The following is a 24,399-nucleotide window of genomic DNA, read 5'->3' on the forward strand; positions in this document are numbered from 1 at the left end:
GGACGGACCGAAACGTCATCCCTTCACCTTCTAGTGTGTGGTCTGGTCAACTGATGCATTCCATAACCAGTCTACTACCTTCCTGGTAGTACCAATGGCTACAGCGCCGCATAATGGTCTCCAAGACCTGGAACAAAATTAGTAAGGGCATTGAAATAGGTGTCAAAAGCAATTCAGCAACTTAAAAAAACAAACATACCGCGCAACCGAATTTATGGGTTAATAAAAGCCAGTGTTATCGAATTCGTTTATCCAGTTAAAGATTCGCTACCTGGAAGAAAAAGTTCCAAGTATCACGGGATATGGTGAGCCCGTATATATTTCCAAATAACACAAGTGTGGTAAGCTTCATGAAAGCTGTAACGGGCAAGAGATGGGTTGGCGGAGCCATATGGTCGCCGCGGCCCCGCCAGTCTGGGTTGTGTTCCGGTGAAAATGCGTTTTCTTTAATGCTTCATTTATATATAGATTTTTTGAGATATTTTACTCATAAGAAGAATGCCGCAAGATATAACATGTTTGAACATGTATTCCGCCATCAGCGAGTTCACATTTAATGGTTATTATAAGTGGTTTGGTGTGTGAAGCCACTGACATTGACCGCATCTCCTGTAAGCTGTTGGCGCCAGATGTGTTGCGTCTTCAATTGATGGTTGCAGGGCGACCAGTGGCGTCAACAAGAATGGGGCCAAGTGTCTTGTTGCAAACCCGGCCACTCGTCCCCTATACTAGTTAATAATCCCAGCTGGCGCTCCGGATCGCCAGACCTCCTGTTATATACGCCGCTGTTCGCTCTTGATGTGTTCTTGATACTGGTAATGGCTCAAAAGGGCCACCACTTACGAGCTATTCATGCCCGTGCCACCTTTTGCGTGGCTTAATCTTCATCAATCAATCTGTTGATGTCAGTTATCTGGTGTTCCTCTCGTGTGTGTGCTTTCTGACTTGCCGTTTAGCTATCGAATATCTTCTTTCCATTTCGGTACATCCTGGAAAACCGAGATCACATAAGGCGCTAGAGTTAAGTTTTCGGGTTCATTCGCGGTTGTCATTCTACTGGAGCTTTGACGTTTATTCAAATTGATGATTGATAAAGATTAAGTCACCCAAGAGGTGACACGAGCATGAATAGCCCGTAAGGCGTTTATTCAGTTTTTGTTATAGATTCAGCTACTAGGAACAAGTTGCAAGTAGCACGGGCTATGGTGAGCCCGTAATGGATTTACCTGGCACAGGAGCGGGGCTGTCTGCCTCGGGTTTATTCAATCGCCTTCACTGTTTTATAATTCATGGCAGATGTCAGGTGGGCTGGCCTACCTTCATTCACAGACCTGCGTCACTCAAACACCTTCTTGCGCGTATTCTCGTCGTCAATGGACTCCAAATTGCACGGGGATATCACACGACCATCAGGGAGGGTCAAACGAACCAGGTGGCCGTATTGTTCATACCGTTCAACGTGAATAATGAACTATTGGGTTGTAGCGCTGAAAATTACAATAGTGTCATTACCAAAATGATCGAATTCTGAACCGACTCCTGTCATTTTCAACGCAAGAACTGCCGATACAGTTCATTGTTCACGCCCGACGTCGTAGACATTATCCGATCGTATCGTCGTTTGAGCCACAGCTGTACGGCAATGCAAATGGTCTCTATCCCTCCTCATCTTACTTTAATTTTCACAACCTCAAGACAACTTAACGACAGTGACTATGGCACATACATACACCTCCCAACACACATACATATCTGATTTACCTGAGGGCCACTAACCCTAGTGACCTCGACGAGGACAGGCAGACGGAGACTTGTCGAAGGTCCCCACCTGCCTGTACTAGCCAGTCTTCACAGATCGTAGGCCTACACACACACACCACACTTCTACACGTCTCCAGCACTGAGCCCCACGTACACCAACCCGTCCTCTTAAAAATAGCGTCACTTTTGGCTCGTATGCGCGCTATGGCCAAATTTGGAAGTAATTTGAAATGAAATCGACTCACAAAAGTGACGTACTGTTCCGTTTTCTGTTCGAGTCGCCCGGCTTACTCGGCCAGCTTAGAAGAGGAACTTTCAATTAACGTTTTTCATACCGTTTTGAAACCTTATGAGAATTTCCTGCCCACCTAACCTACCAGACGACCCTTAACTTACTGTTGTTGAAAAAAAAAATCCCAAATTTATTTTCAATTTTTTTCATTTTCAAATTACGTCCATATGGGCAAACGGCCAAAAGCGACGTTCTTTTTTAAGAGGACAGGTTGCGTACACATACATACATACACGATAACGCCACTTGCGAGTCCCTACCCAGGCAGGTAGCAGCGCAGGAGTGACGTGGCCGACGATGAAGGACGTGTGCAGCAGAGGCAGCTTCCCACAGCCGCGCCGGGAAGCTGCTCTCATCTTGCTGACTGCTCTTGACCTCTACCACACCATCTATCATATTCTCACGCCTGTCCAAATGCACCACGACTTTTTATCAATCATTTTCGCCATTGTCAATGTCATCTACAACCCTTTATTGTCGTTGCCTACACGTTTTGTTTATGTTCAAGTTCATCTTTAGTTGCACATTGTAACCCTACACAGGCTCAACTTTTTATCGCATGGTCTTTCATTCTTTCTCACATATAGCCAGCTTCATCCTCCTTTCGTATACAATTACTCTATCTTGTTGTGTTCGTGTTTAATACCGTTTTGGGCATCTTCATAAGTGGCTGTGCTCACGTGTTCCGGGTACCGTTGTGGCAGTGGATAACATTATCACAGCTATCCTCTCATTTGTATCGTTTTCTGTGGTTAATAATGACACCTTCACTGTAAAAGATATCAGTCTTTGAGTAACTGTAATAACGCCACTGCTGTTGTAAACTTGGTAATGGGCATTAACTCTTGACAGGCGTAATTCAGTCTGGAGCTGCCTTAGGCCATCGCAACCTTCTCGCCCATAACTATAGTCAAGATGTCATAGGCTTCTTCCATCGCCAACACCATAATTATCAATAGCATTATTCACATCAGTCACTATTTCCCCTCGATTTTGTTATTGGCATTTGTAATTATATAATATTCTGTGCCATTGTTGTATAATTGTGTATTTTGTATTTATCTTGTATGTTTTTTTCCAATACAGTCCTTAACCTAGCTCGAGCGATGTTTCCACTTTGTAACTTGTATATGTAAATACACGATTTTCTATAGGTAATGTTTATCTGGTTCAAGTTATGTTTTGAAAGTTTATTGTTTTTTGCAAATGATGATCTTACAATATTTCACCTGCGTTTAAATAATTATTTTTATTATTGACGAATAACTACCCATGCTTATAGGTATTGTTGATAAACTTGTATTTCCTGTCTGTTATTTGTTATTTCTTCAGTGACGTGAGCTTGTGGCGTATCATTATAGTCAAGGCACACAGTACACATTAGGCCTAGTGCAGGGTCGCCCTAAAGCACAATTATAAAAAAAGGTGGGCACTGAGCCTGAAAGATGACTTGCCTTAAAGCACAAATAATGAAAAATGGTTTCTGTGACAGCACGCTTCCAACTCAACATACTTTTCAAGTGTAAGCTCACAACAGAATGGTTTTTTTTGCATTGTGCAACTCGTCCTCATAAACAAAGGCCAAAATCCATTCCATGCACCCGCCAACCCCTTGTTTATGAATGAAAAACGGTTTACAAGAGGCTTGCAACTAATGACGTCCGAACACTTCTGGAACAAGAGCTTAGCTGACAACTTTTGTTTGAACCACAATGCTGTAAATGCTTCATCCATTTACTACAAATAATTGCAAACAGAACCTAATCAGTGCCTAAATATGCACAACATGGTAACATATAACAAAACTTATATATGAGAATTCCAGTTTTGAATGAACAGCATGTTAAAATCAGTGAATGCGGCTTTGGGGTTGACCGCTGGATGGAATGGACTTGGTCTGAAGACAGATTGCAGAGCAAGTTTTCAACACCAACCTTCCTGCAGTTTGGGGTTGCAACACAACTGAATGTATTTTTTTCTCTCAACAGAGACTAAATGGAGTTTTATCCTAATTCTTTTGTTGTATCCATGTATAGATTTTTATGGGTAATAAGATACCCAATTAAAAACATTTGGTGACAATGCACGAGTAATGTTACATTGTGTACGAGCTCACATCACATTTAACCCAGAAACTCCTTGTACCATACGTCACCACTCAATGATTATGATTCCCAAGACACTATCACTTACTGTACTCTTACTTGTAACAATGATCAATGTCTTGTAACTAAAGAAAAAAATTGTTTTTATATATCAGTATTTTCTTTTGTACATAAACATTATTTTTACACTAATAATTTGTAAATATTATTCATATGATCATACTTTTTCATTAGAATGTTAATACAATAAATGCTATATCAATACCTGTGTTTCTTTCCACACTGAACAAATTGTCAATAATTTTAACAAATACAATAATTATAACAGCATAACTTAGTGTACTTCACTTATATGTAGTGAGCATATGCACACTCTTGGTCTCACGTGTGCGAGAGAGAGGGGGAGGATTAAAGAGAATGCATAGCAAGGGGAGAATTGAAAATAAGGGGGGGGGGGGGAATGGAAAAAGAAAGTGGGAAATGGAAAGGAAGGGAGGGGGAGATGGAAAGAAAGTGGGGGGCAGAAATGAGGAGATAGAGAATGGGGGGGGGGATAGAAGAAAGGAGAAAGGGGGGTCGATGGGGAACAAAGAAGTGAATGGGGGAGAGGGATGAAGAGAATGAATGAATAATCAGAAACACAAGTTATAGCAAGTAAGTAATTATCAAAAGACGGCACCAAGCTGGACTTGTACCATCTGTGTCATGGGATATTCAAAAGTTCCTAAATATCATTCTGGATGTAAATACAATAGCAAAAAATTCAACAAACAGGCAAGGGATGTCAAGGGTATAGGATTTTTATTATTTTCAGAAAATATTAAATACACATTTGCTGAAATGACTTTACACGGTGAACCGATACCATGGCTCGACCTCAATAGCTTTTAAAAAGAAATGGGGTTTAAATCAATCTCCAAAAACGTTGGATTCAAGATACTCTTAAAATATTAAAAAATGGTGAGGGAGGAAGATGTGACGGGTTGACGTCTCTCTCAAAACACCCTGAAATGTGGAAGTGAAAAATGCTCATGCTCAATATACTCACACTGCCAACTCCAAATGTGCAACGTCAATCTCTGCAGCTCTCAAAATCTGCCGCTTTGCTGTTCAAAGTAATTTCCACTTACCTGACAATTTGAAATATTGTTATTCATTAAAAATAGCATAGATACGTATAGTAATCGGCAACATTAAGTTCTTGGCAAATTAAGGATAATTTCTAAAAATAATTTCAAATATATCTGAAAAGCTTTTATGTACAGTACTGTACAATAATTCAGTATTTGTATTCTTGTTCATATTAAGGTATACACAGCATTTGACTTTGCACATACCCAAAAGTATATCACAGTATATTTGTAAAGACCAAAGTACAAATTTCCCATTTTGTACATTTATTTTAACATTTAATGTACATGAATAGTCCAAAACAATTATGTACTTTTGAAGACGAAACCACACGCCAGAAGATGAGGAGATGGTCCAGGATATTTCGGTCCGTCCTGGACCATTATCAAGTCTATTGTCCAGCAAGGACCTAAACATTATCGTCTCCTCATCTTCTGGTGTGTGGTTTAGTCTTGCTATCTTCAGCCACGTTATTGTGACTCATCGTCTGCAATTATGTACTTTTAGTTCTAAGTACAAATATCTTTTGCATTGCATCATCACTTTTTCACTTGTACGTCATCGACATCACTAGGGTGCATGTCTGTTGCAAACGTTACATTGTGCTGGCGTGCGAGGTGCTGAAGTGCCTCGTACCGGTGTTCGAGGGCAGCCAGCTTGAGTGTGTAATGCTCCTGAACACGATGCACCAGTAATCGTCTCACGTCCTCTAAGCACAACTAATGCAACAATAAACTTATTAGTAGGCTGCATTTCATTTACTGGTAACAACAACTCAAGAAATATTACATCCATCTTTCCACCTACATATATCCTTTGAGGAATCTTATTAACTGATTGATCACTTAAGATTGATTATTGAAAAGTCAAACTCGAGCCTGAATAACACGAGCATCAAACTCGCCACCAGACCAAGACACTAAGGTATGTTTTCAAAAGTACTTAACTGGTACTTGACTGAACATTTAAACCTTTCCTGGAGTGCCATTATAGTTATCTTGAGGTTATCTTGAGATGATTTTGGGGCTTTTAGTGTCCCCGCGGCCCGGTCCTCGACCAGGCCTCCACCCGCAGGAAGCAGCCTGTGACAGCTGATTAACACCCAGGTACCTATTTTACTGCTAGGTAACATGGGCATAGGGTGAAAGAAACTCTGCCCATTGTTTCTCACCGGCGCCCGGGATCGAACCCGGGACCACAGGATCACAAGTCCAGCGTGCTGTCCGCTCGGCCGACCGGCTCCCATTGACTGTGACTTGTAGCAATCCATTACTGACAATGTTGTGGATTGCATCTTATAACATTTGATTTACTTGGAGCACAAGTTAGGTACTTACCTATCATGATCCTTCCTTAGTGAATATTCTGGCCAGGTGTTTAGAGTCTCGTATTTTTCAGGTCCGAGTTTGAATCCCCGATAATCCAAGTGAATTAAATTCGTTACCATATAAACACAATCTGTTATACTGAAGAGCACCGCTCACACCCATCCTCTCGGACGTAGGTTCGAACCCTAGTCACGGCCCTTGTGGATTTGTTCATTGCTCTCAAGAAGTGAAAAAATCTTCAAGCATTACGAGAATCGATAGAAACTACAATGATTCAACTTCTCTACAGTATTTGAATATGCTTAATAAATAAAAAGATTAAAATATACACAAGCAGACTTACCCGCGGCTGCCGACAACTCTGCCTGAAGAAGCAGCTTGAAGCTTCATTGAGATGAAGGGGAGGGAGAGCAGGTGTTTGGGAAATCCCCAAATTCCTGCCCTGCAAGCTGTGGGGCTCCCAGGGACGCACGTGAATCTCAACTACGTATAATATTGGAAGCTTTCCCTGAGGAAATATTAGTTGTGTATCCTCCATGAAAAACAGTAAAATTCGTAAATCACAAAATAGCAAGTGGGATAATGTGCTCAAATGATCAACTCTATACTAGACTTGTACACACAATAAAAACGGTATTGAATGTAATGAAATGTCAATTTCCGAGTGAGCTGGATCAGTGTAATAGCTTCAGGAAGCCTCAAATGGCTTTTCCCCAGAAAACTTTCATTGCATTTGAGCTTTGCTATTTGATACCAAATTTTATTATGCTTTAATTAGTGCAAATGATAAAAGATGTTTTGCCATACTGTACTGTATTTTAATATCAAAATCACTTGGTTCAAGATTCTTTAGAATTTTTTTTAAATTCTTATGTTCACTGGCAGCAAATTTCAGTGTAGTATATATAGTGTAGCATAGATTAACCCCACAGTGTTACTGTCCACTGTAAATAATCACAATGATCTTACTGGCTGAATAGATGCCTTATGCGGCATTTTGGTTTCAAATGAATAAAGTTCCAATTGAGCAGTTCACTGTAATTAAATTTAAACTTTTGATATAAACAAATTTTTTACTTGCCATAACCAAATGAAGATTAATCTAGTATCATAAGTTAAAACAAATACTATAGTAATATAAACGGTATACAACACTCGTCGATGTAACATTTCATTCACCGTGGGCACTAGGTGCCACGAACACCCCATCCTCTCAAATGTGAGGGAGACGCTCTACCAACTGTAGATCCACGTAGATAGGCAATTTCCATCTGGGCAGTGGTTATTTGCTTCGGAAACATTCTCCTTTAAGGCTAACCCATAGTACAGTCGGTAGAGCGTCCGCCTCCACGTCAGGGGATGGGTGTTCGAGGCACCTAGTGCCCAAGGAGAAAGAAAATATAGTACTGTAATATATAAAAGGGTATTATAACTCTTCTTGAATATAAGCAACATGACCATGCTATTTAGTGACATGCTGTACTTCTAATACTTATTTGAAACAGACCACTCTTTTACAAAAGTCAAAACACAATTGTTTCTTTTGGCCTGATTGCAATGACAAAAATGGCACATAACGATGAATTGGCCAAGTTGTAGAGTTATACTCATAACACTTTAAGTATCAATCAATTGGACAATATGTTTCAAGGTGATTAAAAGAAAACTAACCAGTGCCTGCTGTGCAGCAGCATCGATGTCACACCAGCAGTAATTAGGCTGAGCAACGTGGTGTGGACGACTACGTCTCTTGGAGTCCACATGTCTGCACCAGTGATATAGGACACATGTTAAGAATTACACATTTTGTATTTATCACAGAAAAAAGTAGTTCTGCATGAGAGTTATACAATGTTTTACATGACAGCCACTGAGTATTACATGCTCCCACTGCATTTTACACAATAGTAGCCACTGTATCTTACACAATAGCCACTATGTATTACAAGCTCCCACTGTGCCCTACATGACAGCCACTGTAATACACAAGTTTCTCGAAGTTCACAGTGTGAGACATTGTCACAATCGGGCACACAACAGGCAGCAAGCCCTCACTAGCCAAGTCTGCTCATTACGACAACTCCCGACCCAATGACAGGAAACAGTAGATGAAATAGAAATTTAATTTATTCACGTGAGTACAGTATACAGATAATTCATAAAGGAGAACCTTTATTCCTTTACATTGTCTACTTGCTGCTTCCAAGAATAACGCTCAACCGTTTTACCTATCAGGAGGATGTAATAATACACAGAACTGGAACACAACCCAATGGGCACAATATTCAGGAATGGCATTGTTCAATGTTAAATCAATGCTATCAACATTAACCTAATGCTGATTGTGCTGATTCGGCATTGAATTGGCATTGCTCTTGAATATTATGTTGATTGGGAACATAACAGCTTACTCTTCAATATCATGAGAGAGCCTCTGAGTTTTGTTGGAGACCACGGGCACAAAATCCACACGGTAGCGGGAGTCAGGGACTGGTGGCGTGAATCTTCCCAGTGTCCATTCCAGGGATGCCTCAATATGATCCATCTGGTATCTGCGGAGGGGGAACAATCCCTTAGTGTTCTGCACATGAAAATAGTCACACAGATAGTCAATAGTAGACAGGGTCCTGGTAGTACAGTTGGGTTCGTTCTCGACTCGCAATCGAGAGTTCCAGGGTTTGAATCCCGGGAAGGACAGAAATGGTTGGGCACATTTCCTATCACCTAATAGGATTGTTCACCTAGCAGTAAGTAGGTACTCAGGAGTTAATCAGCTTGTTGTGGGGTTGCATCCTGAGCGGGGTCAGTAATTCCACCTTGGGGGGGGGGGGGGGGAAGGGGGCCTCGATACTTTATAAGTCTAATGTGCATGAATACACTCTGGCTGCTTGTCCGTTCAGTCCGGTTCAATGAATTATTATTATTAATTTCATTATTATTATTATAATAATTATTATTATTATTATTTCACTGGAGTGTTACTAGCAAAGTACCACAGGGTTCAATTCTTGCACCAGTAATGTTCATTGTCTACATAAACGATCTACCAGAAGGCATACAGAATTATATGAAAATGTTTGCTGATGATGCTAAGCTACTAGGGAAGGTAGGAGATGTAGACGATTGTCATGCCTCTAAATTGACCTAGGTAAAATAAATGTGTAGCACCATGTGGCATATAGAATTTAATGTAAATATATAACATGTTATAAACTGTGGAATAGGAGAAAATAGACCCCACACAACCTACAAATTATGTGGAAAGGATTTAAACAACTCTAACAAAGATTGAGATCTAGGGGTGGTTCTGGATAGTAGACTGTCACCAGAGGAACAAAGAACGAACATTGTGCGAGAAAAACATGCAACACTTTTCAACTTCAGAATCACTTTTAATTGTTTGGATGGTTGAATAGTAGAGAAACTGTCCATGACTTTTGTAAGACCAAAATTGGAATATGCAGCAGTTGTATGGTGCCCAAATCTCAAGAAGCACATCAATAAACTAGAAAGATATAAAGGCATGTTGCAAAATGGCTTCCAGAACTGAAAAAACAAGTTATGAAGAAAGGCTAGAGGCTTCAAATAAGCCAAAGCTAGAAAATAGAAGACAAAGAGGTGATATGATCATCACTCACAAAATAATGGGAACTGACCATATTTACAAAAGATGAATTCCTGAAACAGTCAACCTCAAGAACAAGGGGTAAGGAAACAAATGTGCCAAAAAATATTAGAAAGTTTCCTTTTGTAAACAGAGTGGTAGACGGCTGGAACAAGTGAAGTGAGAAAGTAGTGGGGTCCAAAACCTTCTGCAGTTTCAAAGCGTTATATGACAGAGTGCTGGGAAGACAGGACACCATGAGCTCAGCTCTCATCCTGTATCTACATTTAGGTAATTAATAAAGGTAATTAGGTAATTACATTAAAAAGACATGACATACACACTATACCTGTACTGTGTTACAAAATTAAAGGAGGATTTCACTTCTACTGTTATGCTTTTAAAAGAACATCTCATTGATGCTGTACTCACCTAGTTGGGCGAGTACAGCATCAATGAGACATCGATGAGACGTCTCGTCGATGATGTTGCTAGGCTTGTGAGTTACATTAGCTCAAGATATAAAAAAAAATTGATAATTTTTTCATGCAAATTTGCATGATTAATAACTCAATAAACCAGGTATGACAGAATTGAACTAAAATAGTTAGGAAACTGACCAAGTTGTATAATGTAACATAGACAATGAACTTTCAACTTCCTAAGACAGAATAGAATAAACAATAAATTTGCCCCCCCCCCCCTCCCAGCCTATAATAATAAATATCTTAAAGAACAGTTCACCTTACGAGACCAAACTTGTATCTTCCAGTAATGCTGAAGAAATGTACTTCCTTCTTACTTCACATCTTGTAACATTTCTATACAATACGAGAATCTCACGTACCTGGTAAGCGTCAGTCCTCTCACCTGACCGTTGTCAGTGACCCCAAGGTAGATGATGCCTCCATAACCAGAGTTTAGCATAGCCCCAATACTTCTGTACACAGCGTAATAGAGAAAATAACCAGTCACCATCAAGTGAATATGCGTGTACTGTAACATACAAATGAATTTGTTTTGTCGTGGACAGGAAGCCTGTGTGCATGTATATATGTATTTTCTATTTGTGTATGATACAATATGTATCATTCTCATTACATATCATTACCAATACATATCATTATATATCATAATCAATACATAGCACTATCAATATGCATCATTATCGTTACATATTATTATGTATCGTTATTGATACACATCATTAACAATGAAAAACAATACAGCTAATAAATCACATCTGATGTTGTTACACACAGAAATCACAATAACGTGATGCATCAAATGAACAAATCCACAAGGGCCGTGACGAGGATTCGAACCTGCATCCGGGAGCATCCCAGACGCTGCCTTAATCGACTGAGCTACGACATGGTCATGAAGAGTTGAAACCGAAGTTTCATTTGATGGAACCGATTTGTTCATTTGAGGCCGTTGTCTTTATATGAAGACAACAACAGTTGAACTTCACTGCCACAATGCTACTCCATATACATACGTGGAGGCGCATATATACTACATACATGGAAACTGCATTCCTGGTGCGTTCAGGTGCCCCGCCACTTTGGAGGCACATGTTGTGGATGTCATGAATGGAGATGCTGCGGTGACCCTTGAACTCGTGCAGCAAGTCTTCCTCCTGGACAATGGCCTGACCTAATATATAATGACCATCTCTGCCATTGCACTCGACCATGCCTCTCTCTGACTGTCAACAATAGATGACAACACAGGAGGAAACTCATTACTGCATATTCTGCCAAGAAATAATTTTGGAATATGAGGCACCAACATAAGAGTCCTTATCACTGTACACAAACGCCGAAAAGCAAACCTGATGATATTTCAGTCATGAACATAAGAATAAAGTTAATTGCAGGAGGCCTATTGAACCATATGAAGCATCTCTGATTTATAACCACCCAAAGTCTTAAATATATTGTATATATCAAACCTACATTTGAAATAAACCAGCGATCCCATGTCTATGTTATCTGGTAATTTGTTTCATATATCCACAACACTGTTTTCAAGCTTAATCATATTTTAAGATCCATTTTAGATTACTGCACCTGACTCTGGCTTGGTGCTATCTATAGGACTCTGGCAAGGGAACATTTGCTCTACCTGCATATCACATCCAGGACATTTGCTCTACCTGCATATCACAGCTATGGTCCTGTGGCCTGATGTAGCTGTGCTCCCGTGGGCTGTCGTAACTGTGCTCCTGTGGCCTGATGTGGCGTTATAAACAGCTTGGGACCCAGCAGGCAGCGCGGCCCTGCAGACGCCAAGGGTCTGTTGTTGTTATTGTGTTAGGGGCAGCTACAGCACAGGGCTGCTGGCTCTACCCAGTTGCTCCCGCGAGTTCATTTGGATTTTAAATTATTGTTTTAACTCATTTACTGTTGCAAGTGGTGGTAGTTTTTTTTATAATACTTAATAATATGGGACAAATTGCAGTGATTGGAACACTCTGGAACTTCTATAGTAGCTTTACAAGAATGTTACTATGCTATGTATCCTCACAATCCCAATGTACCTTCTTGTATATATATAAATAAATAAATAAAATAAATAGTGTAATACCTATGCTTGTTAATAATAATAAAAAAAAATTGGCAGTGGCTTGTCAAAATGTCCCCCAATTTGCCCTGATTATTTTTTTTAAGCTGTATTATATGTTATGATATTTATGGCTTTGGCGGGTAGGCGGTTCCATGGGTTTATAACCCTGTGGGTGAAAAACCATCTGTTCTTGGTAATTCATTGGGGTTGAGCTTTTGAAACCGTTGTTCCTTGTTACATATGACCATTTAAAGTTGTCTGCATCAATATCCTCCAAATTATTCAGCATTTTAAAAATTTTGAAGAGGTCCACACTGTCATTGCAGTATTTAGTCAGCATATTTATTTTTCTTTAGCATACTTAATTAAATACAGTACTATATTCTAAACCCGAAGGCACGAGGATGTTCTTTTATCGAGTGGTACCATGAGGTTTGTTCTCGACAAACCCATCTGTAATAGTTAGGTTCGTTCTCGAGTCGCAAGGGGGAATTCCAGGTTCAAATCCCGGGTGGAACAGAAATGGTCCAATACGTTTATCACCTAATGGGACAGTTCACCTAGCAGTAAATAGGTACCCACGGTTGCATCCTGTGGAAGGGTCAGTAGTTTGACCCAGGGAGGACCTCAATACAAGCCTAATATGTATATACACACTGTCTGCCTGTCCCCTAACAATTAATTTATTATTAAAGCACTTGAGCCATCCTCACCCTCCCCACTGTATCAAGCAACTTGTCATGAGGAGACAAATGGTTCACAAGAGTGTGGTCTGTCCGTCTTGAGGTTATCTCGAGATGATTTCGGGGCTTAGCGTCCCTGCGGCCTGGTCCTCGACCAGGCCTCCTTTTTGGTACACACCCCCCAGCAGCTAACTCCCAGGTACCTATTTACTGCTAGGTGAACAGGAGCATCAGGGTGAAAGGAACATTTGGCCCATTTGTCTCGGCCTCCACCGGGGATCGAACCCGGAACCTCAGGACTACAAATCCGAAGTGCTGTCCACCCAGCTGTCAGGCGCCATGGTAACCAGTCGTTACCATAGCGCCTGGTTAGACGGGATTCCATATCCTGTTGGTAACCAGGATATGGATCACTAGTAAGGCAAGTAAAACATCATCCTAATCATATTTTTATTACAGTATATCAACAACATTTGTTTATACTGTTTATTAGTTGTATTTAAAGACATGCAAGATGTGTTTTATCCTTGCATACAAGAAAATGCCCAACAAAAGTAGCAATAAATATCCAAAAATAGGCAAATATCCTGAAACCTCTTTTCCAGAATGAATTAATCCAGATGCTGGGTAAAAAAAAAAATCAATACAATTTCAAAATTTTTGATTTTTAAAAAGATTTGACATCTTTTAGATAAATAATCTTATTCGTTAGCAATGAATAGTAAATAAATGATAATGCAAATTATAAAAGAAAATTAAAAATTTGTTTGGACGAAACATATTGCTGAACGTGTAAACTTGTGTATACTAAAATATAAATAGCTAGGAATTCAAGTGCAAACAATTGCAATATTTTACAAACCATACATTTCTTGAGCAAACAAAATGTTAGGGCTGCATTTCTATACGTACAAAATATAAAAATGCATTTAAACACTTAAAAATTTGAAAATTAACCAGATAAATTATATAATATACTGTACATATAGTATAATTTATTTATTTTACTCGAGTCAGTTTAATGGGTTCATCGATAAGCAAAAATCTTATCCAGGATTGCTTTTTAACTTGCGGCAAAATATATACCTGCACCGGGAATATTTCTGAACCATCCTGTTTCAGCATTTTTGATTAACAGATTTCAAGTTACACACTTTTGCTGTAAGAAAAAACAAAATCTAAGGAGTCATCATCACTTGACTTTCAGCAAAACAATCACTGCAAACTTTATACTCACAAAAGTGTGTTCGTAACACTGCAAAGTGTGTTAAATAGTCTCAGGCTTAGTAAATTCTCTAGATAATTATTTAATTACTTAACACTACAAATATTGTAGTTTCAACAATTTAAAATTGTAATGCCCAACTTCTAGCAATTGAAAAAAAATAATGTTCACGTTAGTGTTGTACGTGTCATATCCCTGTAGGTACATTAGCCAAGAGTAACATTAATTCAGTCAACATTATCAATGTTGATTTCCACTTTGAAATAACATTCTCTGATATTGTGCTCACCGGGATGTTTGTCACAACATTACACACTCGCTTTGCCCATGCGGCTCTGGACACACTATACCCATGCAGTGCTAGAAAACACTATCCCATCAGCACTAGAAAACACTATTCCGTCAATGCTAGAAAACACTATCCCATACAACACTAAAAACCAATACATATAACACAGCATTAAACAATTTGCTCTTGGCAAACTCAGTAGAATATAAAGATAAAGATGACATTTTAATAATGCAGTTCATGAACATAGAAACAAATATATTTGGTGTTATAACAGTGTATACAACACTGCCATCATGTAGGTTGAAAAAACAAATAATTACAAACAATAAACATGTGTAATGGAAACGACTAGATTCAAGCTATCAAACTAGCTACATTTTTAGATTTTTTTTTTCTATTATGCTGCAACCAGTATACATTTTCCTCTTTGTGTAATTAAATGCCATATTTAGTATTTAAAAGTTTTGTGTACATGTTGCAATGCTTCCTATGAGTGTCATGCTGATTTGCCAACATCTGATTTACAAGTATTTTAATGGATTTACAGCATGTAAAATCGCATCAAAAGCAATGAACATAATTGAAATAATTTTTGTTAATATGGCAATAAATATTAATGCCTTAAAAGCAGCATTGTATACAAATCATAATGCATTAAATTTTAACTGCTGAACGAAGGTGAATTGTGCAGACGACGAGTCACAATAACGTGGCTGAAGAAGTGACAACCAAACCACAACTCGAAAGATGGAGCAGCGACGACGTTTCAGTCTGTCATGGACCATTATTAAATCATGTGATCTCGTGACTTTATAATGGTCCAGGATGGACTAAAATGTCGTCGCTTCTCCATCTTCCGACTTGTGGTTTGGTCATCATAGTGAATTGTCCCAATAACTCGGCCATTTTTGTACAGTATTCTTAAGGGAACATGTCCTTAAATTCAGTAAAATTTCTTCACTGCTGATCTCAAACTAACACATTTGTGTCTGTTGTAAACTGAATTTGACTAGAAAAATGCAAAGTTCATGTCTGAGGTCAGATTAGCTGGAGAGGGAGGGTCTTGTGACTACTATCATGCACTGTTCACTGCTGTGAACTGCGCAGCTAAGCAAACCATGTTAAAATTCTGTAGCCGCAACAAAACATTCCAAGCCCTCAGTCAGCCACTAGAGGAAATGAGTGAAAGCAATAAGGTGATTCTGTGCAGTACTTTAAACACAGTATGTGTAAATCAAAGTAGAGGTAATATTAGCCCTTATGCCTCAATATAGGCAACAGTGATAGGACATCAGTGCTTTGTAGCATGTAAAAAACCCTGTAGGATGTAAACACTATAGGATATAAACAACACTAGGATGTAATCAACACTGTAAAGTGTACACACAGACAATTAAGAACTTGGGACCTGATCATGGTACTGTAATCTCATACAATCATAAATGTAAGTCAGATATAGAGCATCAAAACAAAATTAAAGTACTTTGTGTAGCTTAAGTACAAGAACTGCTTTATCATTTCTATTTCTCACTTACGAGAGTCAGAGCACTACACCCTCAGGATGATGTATTACCTTGTAGTTTTGCTACTGTATTTACATCATATATATGCATACTTTATATACAGATGGTGTTACCAAGAACATGGTCTCGTACCCTACCGGGAGTCAATACTGGCTATGTATTGTATATATGCATGAATATACATATATATTTATATTTGCTCCTAGCTCATTTATATTTTGCTCCACCCTCCTAGCCTATCCACCCTCCTAGCCTATCCACCCTCCTAGCCTATCCACCCTCCTAGCCTATCCACCCTCCTAGCCTATCCACCCACCTAGCTTATCCACCCTCCTAGCCTATCCACCCACCTAGCTTATCCACCCTCCTAGCCTATCCACCCTCCTAGCCTATCCACCCTCCTAGCCTATCCACCCTCCTAGCCTATCCACCCACCTAGCCTATCCACCCACCTAGCTTATCCACCCTCCTAGCCTATCCACCCACCTAGCCTATCCACCCTCCTAGCCTATCCACCCACCTAGCTTATCCACCCTCCTAGCCTATCCACCCTCCTTTCTTACTTGCCTTCCTTGCCGCACTCCCTATTCCATCTCTTCTCGTATCATCACACCATTGTGAACAAGTGCATATGTGCATGTAAAGGTAGATGTACTGTATATACTAATGTATGTGTGTGTGTGTGTGTGTGTGTGTGTACACATACATACAGGGTTATGAACCCATGAAACTGCCTACCTGCTGAAGCAAAAAGTACTAAGATATTGCTCCAGTTCAAAGTCCCGATGGAAAGAATCCTCGGGTACAATTTGGAGGAAGATGGGGGATCATTGAGAAGCCACCAGCTTCCTGTCCCCCCATCGAGGCCACTAGGGTGATGGTGGGCCTTGGGTAAATTCAGGCAAGTTAAATATGCAAACAACTGATCAGTCACTGTTGCTGAAATTGGCAGCTGAGCAAAGTTTAGGTAAAGATAAATATTTTTGTTAGTAAAACAAGTTAATGTCAGATTCATAATTATGTAATGGACACTGGAGTTATGATCTCACGAGCACTATGGAAAGATGAGAAAACAGTTTCGGTAATAAAACTGTACCGAACATGCATCACTCGGTTCTAAGGCCACATATATGTCTGATCATATACATCACTGATCATATATACAGTTGTTTTATATTTCATAATTCATTGTATCTTTTTAATATCCACACATTCAAATGTCATTAATCCTTTCTTGCCTAATTATATTATTTCAGTATTATGCATTTGATTAGACATGTTTACATTCATTGCAAGTAAACAAAAATTAATCAAGATAATTAGCAACAAATTTTTACATTTACTTCAAAAAAGGTAACATTTTGAAGGCTTACCAAATTACATGAACATTATCACTGTACAATGAATAATTGTAAAAGCAAAACTCTCACTGAATTATACAATCTCTTCTGTAGAAGATATATAAATATGGTGCTAAAAAACCAGTGTTAAATGTAATGAAAGTCCAATTTCTGGGTGAGTGCCTATGGCTCCCTGAAGCTACTATACTAACATAGTGCCAGAATACAAGGTGCCATCACTCGCAAAGTTCTTATTGTCCTACCTGGACCCTGAGCCAGAACCTGGCCCCTCCTCTGAGAGGCCCAGGGAGCAGTAGCTGTATGAAAAATTTTATGTGAATTTATTCATGTTGGCCACCAACAAGGGACGGCACCCAGAGTGTCAAGTGAAAAAAAATCAGGGCACAGTTTGGTTACAAACGAGACTACAGCCTCAAAATAACCAAAACTCCCCCAACAATGTAAACAATGAAAAATTTGTGAAACTAACACGAGCTAGTTTCGCCCTATCTGAACTAGTGAACAAATCTCTGAAGCGAAGATTGTCATGTTTTAAGTTACAATAATTTTAAAATGTTATTGTTTTATGGGAATATTTTAAATATTTAATACTCTTTTTGTATAGGTTACTGCCTGAGAGCAATAGGTCATGTTTAATAGAGATTCATGATTACCAACCTTTCATAAATTCCAACTGTTGCTACTACGGGTTCTATCATCTCTACAACAGACGTGAGCACATACCAGAATCCTGACGATAATTTTAACATTCTGAGTGAATGCCCAGACACCACAATAGAGTAATATGAATATGTTTACATTAACTAACATTGCTATTAACTAACTTTTTGCACTGATGGGACTGTCCAATTTTATATCCTTTACCCATTAAGCTCCAAATCAGAATCAACTTAATCTACCAGAGAACTCCAAATAAAACTTTAAACGCACAAATAAGTTATCATAACAGTGATTCAGTCCACACACACAGTGTAAAGGTAAGAATTTTGGCATCAACTGCAGTATAGGCTTATCATCAAACTATAAAAGTTAAATTTATAGTTAATGTCAGGTTATTAGCTAGTTATATCACATCTCATTATCACTTCTGACTGCCTAAATACTAGATACTCCAGCAGTTACACATCCTGCCTGTACCAACACTAAGTATACACACCCCAACAAATAATCACTTTGCCTGCCTCTACACCAAGTACACACTATGCCTGCCTCTACACCAAATACATACCATGCCTGCCTCTATACCAAATACACACCATGCCTGCCTCTACACCAAATACATACCATGCCTGCCTCTATACCAAATACACACTATGCCTGCCTCTACACCAAATATACACCATGCCTGCCTCTACACCAAATACATACCATGCCTGCCTCTATACCAAATACACACCATGCCTGCCTCTACACCAAATACACACCATGCCTGCCTCTACACCAAATACACACCATGCCTGCCTCTACACCAAATACACACCATGCCTGCCTCTACACCAAATACACACCATGCCTGCCTCTACACCAAATACACACCATGCCTGCCAATACACCAAATATACGCTATGCCTGCCTCTACACCAAATGGTAACCAGTATGAGTTACACATTACATGGTCAAAGCCTCAAATATAACACCCATCACTCTCAGTGTAACTTTGACTTTAAACAGTAAAATTAACAATACGAGTATAGTTAAACCTTGATACAGAGTACGGTAGTCAAGTGCTTTCAGTCGTTTATAGATCTCTTATCTATGAATGTTTGTACACATGCTACATGACCAGCTCTTCCTGGCCTACTTGAACCATTGTTGTGCAGGTTTAATAAAGATGTACAGACATCATTACACACAGAGATCACACTAATGTGATGCATCAAATGAACAAATGTCTGGGATGCTCCCGGACGCAGGTTCAAATCCTCGTCACGGCCCTTGTGGATTTATTAAAAAATGTACAGTACAGTACTTACAATTTGTTTGAATGAAACAGAGCAAAATATTATACAAACACTGAATAAGACATTTTGGTATATATTACAGTACAACTTGTCATTCCTGGATTCAGCCTCAACCTGCAAGAAAGTGTTTTGTTTTGGCCCAGGATAGAGAGGCACTTAACCCTGCCTAGTTTAATTACCAGTGTAAGCAGATCCCTACCAAAATAATTTAGTAATACTGGTTCTATAAATGTTCCGGGAGTTGCATCAATGCATATTTGAATGTAATAAATAAAGGCATGAACAAAGTAAATAAAATACAGGTGTACAGCTCCCAGACGACACACTAGAGAATGGCCATGCAAGAAGGCGCATCGTCGTCTTGTACTGCGGCTTTTTACAGACAAAATATTTGTGTTTCGTTGTCACTGCTAATCTTTATTACATAATAAAGTTGCATGAATGAGTATTTCAATGAGCAAATAAACATATGAGTATGTGAAGACAAAAAAATAAATATATAATAAGCCGTTTATAGCAACATTTCTGCGATTTAATGTAAATGCACCGATACTTTCTATAGCCAAAATGATGCAACAAAATCATCATCAACTAGTGAATAATATACAATAAAGTTGTACTAACATGCACTGGTTGCACAAATATATGCCACACATTATATAGTGGGGCTGGCATTCACAATGTACTATAATGCACAACTCTTGAAAAATCTTTATGCAAGCTCTTGCACAATTCTCTACCACAGCCACCTCCACCCCACACTATAGCCACCTCTACCCCGCACTATAGCCACCTCCACCCCGCACTATAGCCACCTCCACCCCGCACTATAGCCACCTCCACCCCGCACTATAGCCACCTCCATCCCGCATTATAGCCACCTCCATCCTGCATTATAGCCACCTCCACCCCGCACTATAGCCACCTCCACTCCTCACTATAGCCGACTCCATTCCCCCATTACAGCCACCTTCACCCCGCACTATAGCCACCTCCACTCCCCACTATAGCTGGCTCTATTCCCCCACTACAGCCACCTCTACCCCACACTATAGCCACCTCCGCTCCCCACTATAGCCATCACCTGTTCATAAATAACATTACAAATCTCTCAATTGTCCTCTCTTAATGTCACTTTGGATTAGGGTTGGGCCTACCAGCCTCTGCAGGGTTATTTAGGCCACTACAATACCTCGCTGATCAACCAGCAGTTATACTTTAGTCCTGACCTTAACTTTAGTCCATGACAACAGTAAATTATTCATGTATTGTACATACAGTATTGTACCAGGGAAACCTGTACCGGGGAAAGTACTGCACCAAGAAACAGGGTATGCCTTTCAATGCACGAATTACTTCTGTTTCTTTCATATTTGTCTTTATTTGTATTAACCACAGCACTATTGTGAATGGGTGGTGCAAAAAATGTTTGAATTTAGTAAAATTTTAGTGTTTTTCATGTTTTTTTTTTTCCACTGATTTGAAATGAAAATTGTTGAATTTGGTAGTATTTTGACATCTTTTTCTAGTTTGAAATTTGTTTAAGTTAATGTTAATAATTCATTAACAACTGTAACATGAAGTTGTCACATGAAATAGGTGCACAGTGTAAGGGTTAAAATTAATTACTTAAATACAAGTTGAAATATTGATGGCAAAGATGAAGCATTGCAAAATAGTAAAAAGTCCAAATTACTGTACTGTATATAATTAAAAAGTATAATGTAAGTAAGTAATTATCAAAAGAAGGCACCAAACCGGGAAGGTTATGTAGCACCAAAGTATAATGTAAAGTGTATAGTAACCAATTATTTGAATTAAGTACTTGTTTTTTTGAAGCATGTGGACTCGGTCCGCTTATTGCATTCTAAGGCATATTTTTGGCAGTCGATCGCTGTCATTCATTACCACCAAAGGGTTAATTCTTCAATATAAATAAATTATTAAGCCACTCAAAGTGTCCTGATATTCTATTACATGATATGGGTCGTGTGGTAGAGTGGTCTACATTCTTGGCTCACAATCAAGGATCCCGGGTTCAATCCCAGGATAGGACACAAATGATTTGGCACATTCCTTCCACCAGATACCTCTGTTTACCTAGTACTAAAATAGGTAGCTAGGAATTAAACAACTGTTGTTCGTTAGTATTGTAAGATAGGTTAATAGTTGGCCTAGTGTTGGGGGACGTCAATAAGCCTAAGTACAGTACAGGCTTCCTGTCCCCAATAACATGACTTATAATTTTCTCCACCTAATGATAATTCACAAGTAAGTAAGTAAGTAATTATCAAAAGAAGGCACCAAACCGGGAAGGCTATGTAGCACCATCAAATACGCAAAATAATCAGAGGGCGCTAAATATCACCAAGGATGCCAATACGAGAACAAAAACGCATAAGGCGAACGATATCAAAAGTATCCGAGTCACCAAGAATTCTATCGAGGGATAGGTGACCGCGAGGGGCGGTCGGAAAGCAAGACACACGCTCGTCCTGGAAGTCAGGACATTCAAGAAGGACATGCACGACCGTAAGAGGGACAATGCAACTAGGACAATAAGGAGCAGGGCGGCGCTCCATCAAGTGACCATGGGTTAAGCGAGTATGGCTAATACGCAACCTCGCCAGAGCTGTTTCCCACCGCCGGTTACGGTGGAAGGAGGACGGCCACGAGGAAACACAACATTTAAGAGTACGTAGCTTGTTACCAGTAACAGACAACCAAGAAGCCTGCCAACGGGTAAGGACTGAGGAATGGATAACCGGGTAAAAGTCGGAATACGGAATGCCTTTACGAGAGATGGGACAAGAGCGGACAGCTTCCTTAGCGGCAGCATCCGCACGCTCATTTAAAGACACGCCAATATGGCTGGGAACCCAACAAAACTCAACCGACTTAAATTTACTGTGAACGAGAAACAGCCAATGCTGGATCTCGACAACTACTGGATGAACTGGATTAAAGCACCCGAGAGCCATGAGGGCACTACGAGAGTCAACAACAACCACAAAGGAAGACTGACAACGAGAAAGCAGGAGACGAAGAGCATAGAGAATAGCATAAAGTTCCGCTGTAAAGATGCTAGTCTCCGGAGGCAAGCGACACATATAAGTGCGATCAGGAAAAACAACAGAGTAGCCAACACCGTCCGCTGACTTAGACCCATCGGTGAAGACAGAAACGGAGCGGGAGTGAGAAGAAAAGTGCTCGAGGAAAAGGCGTTTTAGAACCGTAGGAGGGGTAAAAGCTTTAGTGATACGAGTCAAGGATGTACAAAACCGCGGAAGAGGGACCCTCCACGGGGGCAAAGAAGGAACAACACGAGGAGAAACATCAGAAATACGAACGGAAAGAGAATCCTGTAGGCGAGATAACCGGACAGAAAGAGGGAGGTGGCGAAGAGGAACAGGAACCGCAGGAGGGGTAAAAGTTAAAGCACGACAGAGGCGAGAGGAAGGATGTTGCAAGGACCGCGCAAGATAGCGAAGACAGTAGCGATCACGGCGGTCCTGGAGAGACAGGAAGCCAGTGTCAACATACAAGCTAAGGACGGGAGTCGAACGAAAGGCACCAGAACTGAGGCGCAACCCAGTATGGTGCAAAGCATCAAGACGGCGAAGAGTAGAAGGAGAAGCAGACGAGTAAGCAGGGCAACCATAATCGAGCTTAGACAGGACGAGAGAGGAATGTAAAGCAAGGAGAGTGCGCCTATCTGCCCCCCAAGAAGTATGGGACAAGACCCGAAGGAGGGTAAGGGCCTTAGAGCACTCAACACGGAGGTAAGAGATATGGGGAGACCAAGACAAACGAGTGTCAAGGAATAACCCCAAAAGCTTCGCGGAATCTTTGTATTCAAGGGGATGACCATAAAGTGACAAAGAGGGACGAAGAACAACCCGTTTCCGCGTAAAAGTCATGGCACAAGTCTTAGAAGTAGAGAACTTGAAGCCATGACCTGTGGCCCAAGACGACACGGCATCAATTGCAAGTTGAAGCCGGCGTTGAAGGAGAGGCGAATCATCACCCTGACAACAAAGGGTAAGATCATCGACATAGAGAGCGGAGAAGACACCAGAAGGAAGAGAGGAAAGAAGACCATTGAGGGCAACCAGAAAAAGAGTAGTGCTCAGAACACTACCCTGGGGCACACCTTCGTATTGCTGAAAAGAGGGAGAGAGAGCGGTACCAAGGCGCACCCGAAAGGAACGACGAGAGAGGAAGCTGCGGAGAAAGAGAGGGAGATGACCACGAAGGCCAAAAGAATGAAGTTGAGATAGGATATGATAACGCCAAGTGGTGTCGTAAGCCTTTTCTAGGTCAAAAAGGACGGCAACAACGGAGGTCTTCGCAGCAAAAGCAGTACGAATATAGACCTCCAAGTTCACCAGGACATCTGTCGTGCTGCGGCACTTGCGGAAACCAAATTGAGAAGGGGAGAGGAGGTGATGGTGTTCCAGGAACCACATCAGACGAACGTTAACCATACGTTCAAAGAGTTTGCAGACACAACTTGTGAGAGCAATAGGGCGAAAGTCCTTAGGGGAAGTACCCAGAGACCC

The 24,399-nt window shown here is 40.1% G+C and overlaps 2 protein-coding genes across 5 annotated transcripts in view; both read right to left on the reverse strand.

Annotated features, from left to right (window-relative positions):
• Positions 1–6: 6 nt before the first annotated feature.
• Positions 7–12,549, reverse strand: LOC123774370 (schlafen-like protein 2). 4 transcript variants are annotated; one of them, XM_045768562.2, is made up of 8 exons: positions 12,383–12,549; positions 11,748–11,932; positions 11,069–11,161; positions 9,029–9,169; positions 8,289–8,382; positions 6,961–7,125; positions 5,207–5,288; positions 7–127 (listed from the first exon to the last, which is right to left on the reverse strand). In XM_045768562.2, the coding sequence occupies exons 1-7, from the start codon at positions 12,386–12,388 to the stop codon at positions 5,247–5,249; spliced, it is 726 nt and encodes a 241-aa protein (XP_045624518.2). In that variant the 5' UTR covers positions 12,389–12,549; the 3' UTR covers positions 7–127; positions 5,207–5,246. The 4 variants fall into 4 exon arrangements, with proteins under 4 accessions (XP_045624518.2, XP_045624516.2, XP_045624515.2 ...); XM_045768560.2 differs by lacking the exons at positions 7–127; positions 5,207–5,288 and adding an exon at positions 5,400–6,008 and having other exon boundaries at positions 12,352–12,549; XM_045768559.2 differs by lacking the exons at positions 7–127; positions 5,207–5,288 and adding an exon at positions 5,400–6,008 and having other exon boundaries at positions 12,383–12,548.
• A 1,364-nt stretch (positions 12,550–13,913) lies between these two features.
• Positions 13,914–24,399, reverse strand: part of LOC123774371 (proprotein convertase subtilisin/kexin type 7) — a 31,742-nt gene continuing 21,256 nt past the window's right edge. Inside the window, exon 13 of the mRNA XM_069307899.1 lies at positions 13,914–19,951. The gene's annotated coding sequence lies outside the window, so the exon portion shown is untranslated. The remainder of the gene's footprint in view (positions 19,952–24,399) is intronic.

Source organism: Procambarus clarkii, chromosome 61, assembly GCF_040958095.1.
Source record: "Procambarus clarkii isolate CNS0578487 chromosome 61, FALCON_Pclarkii_2.0, whole genome shotgun sequence".
NCBI classification, from domain to species: domain Eukaryota; kingdom Metazoa; phylum Arthropoda; class Malacostraca; order Decapoda; family Cambaridae; genus Procambarus; species Procambarus clarkii.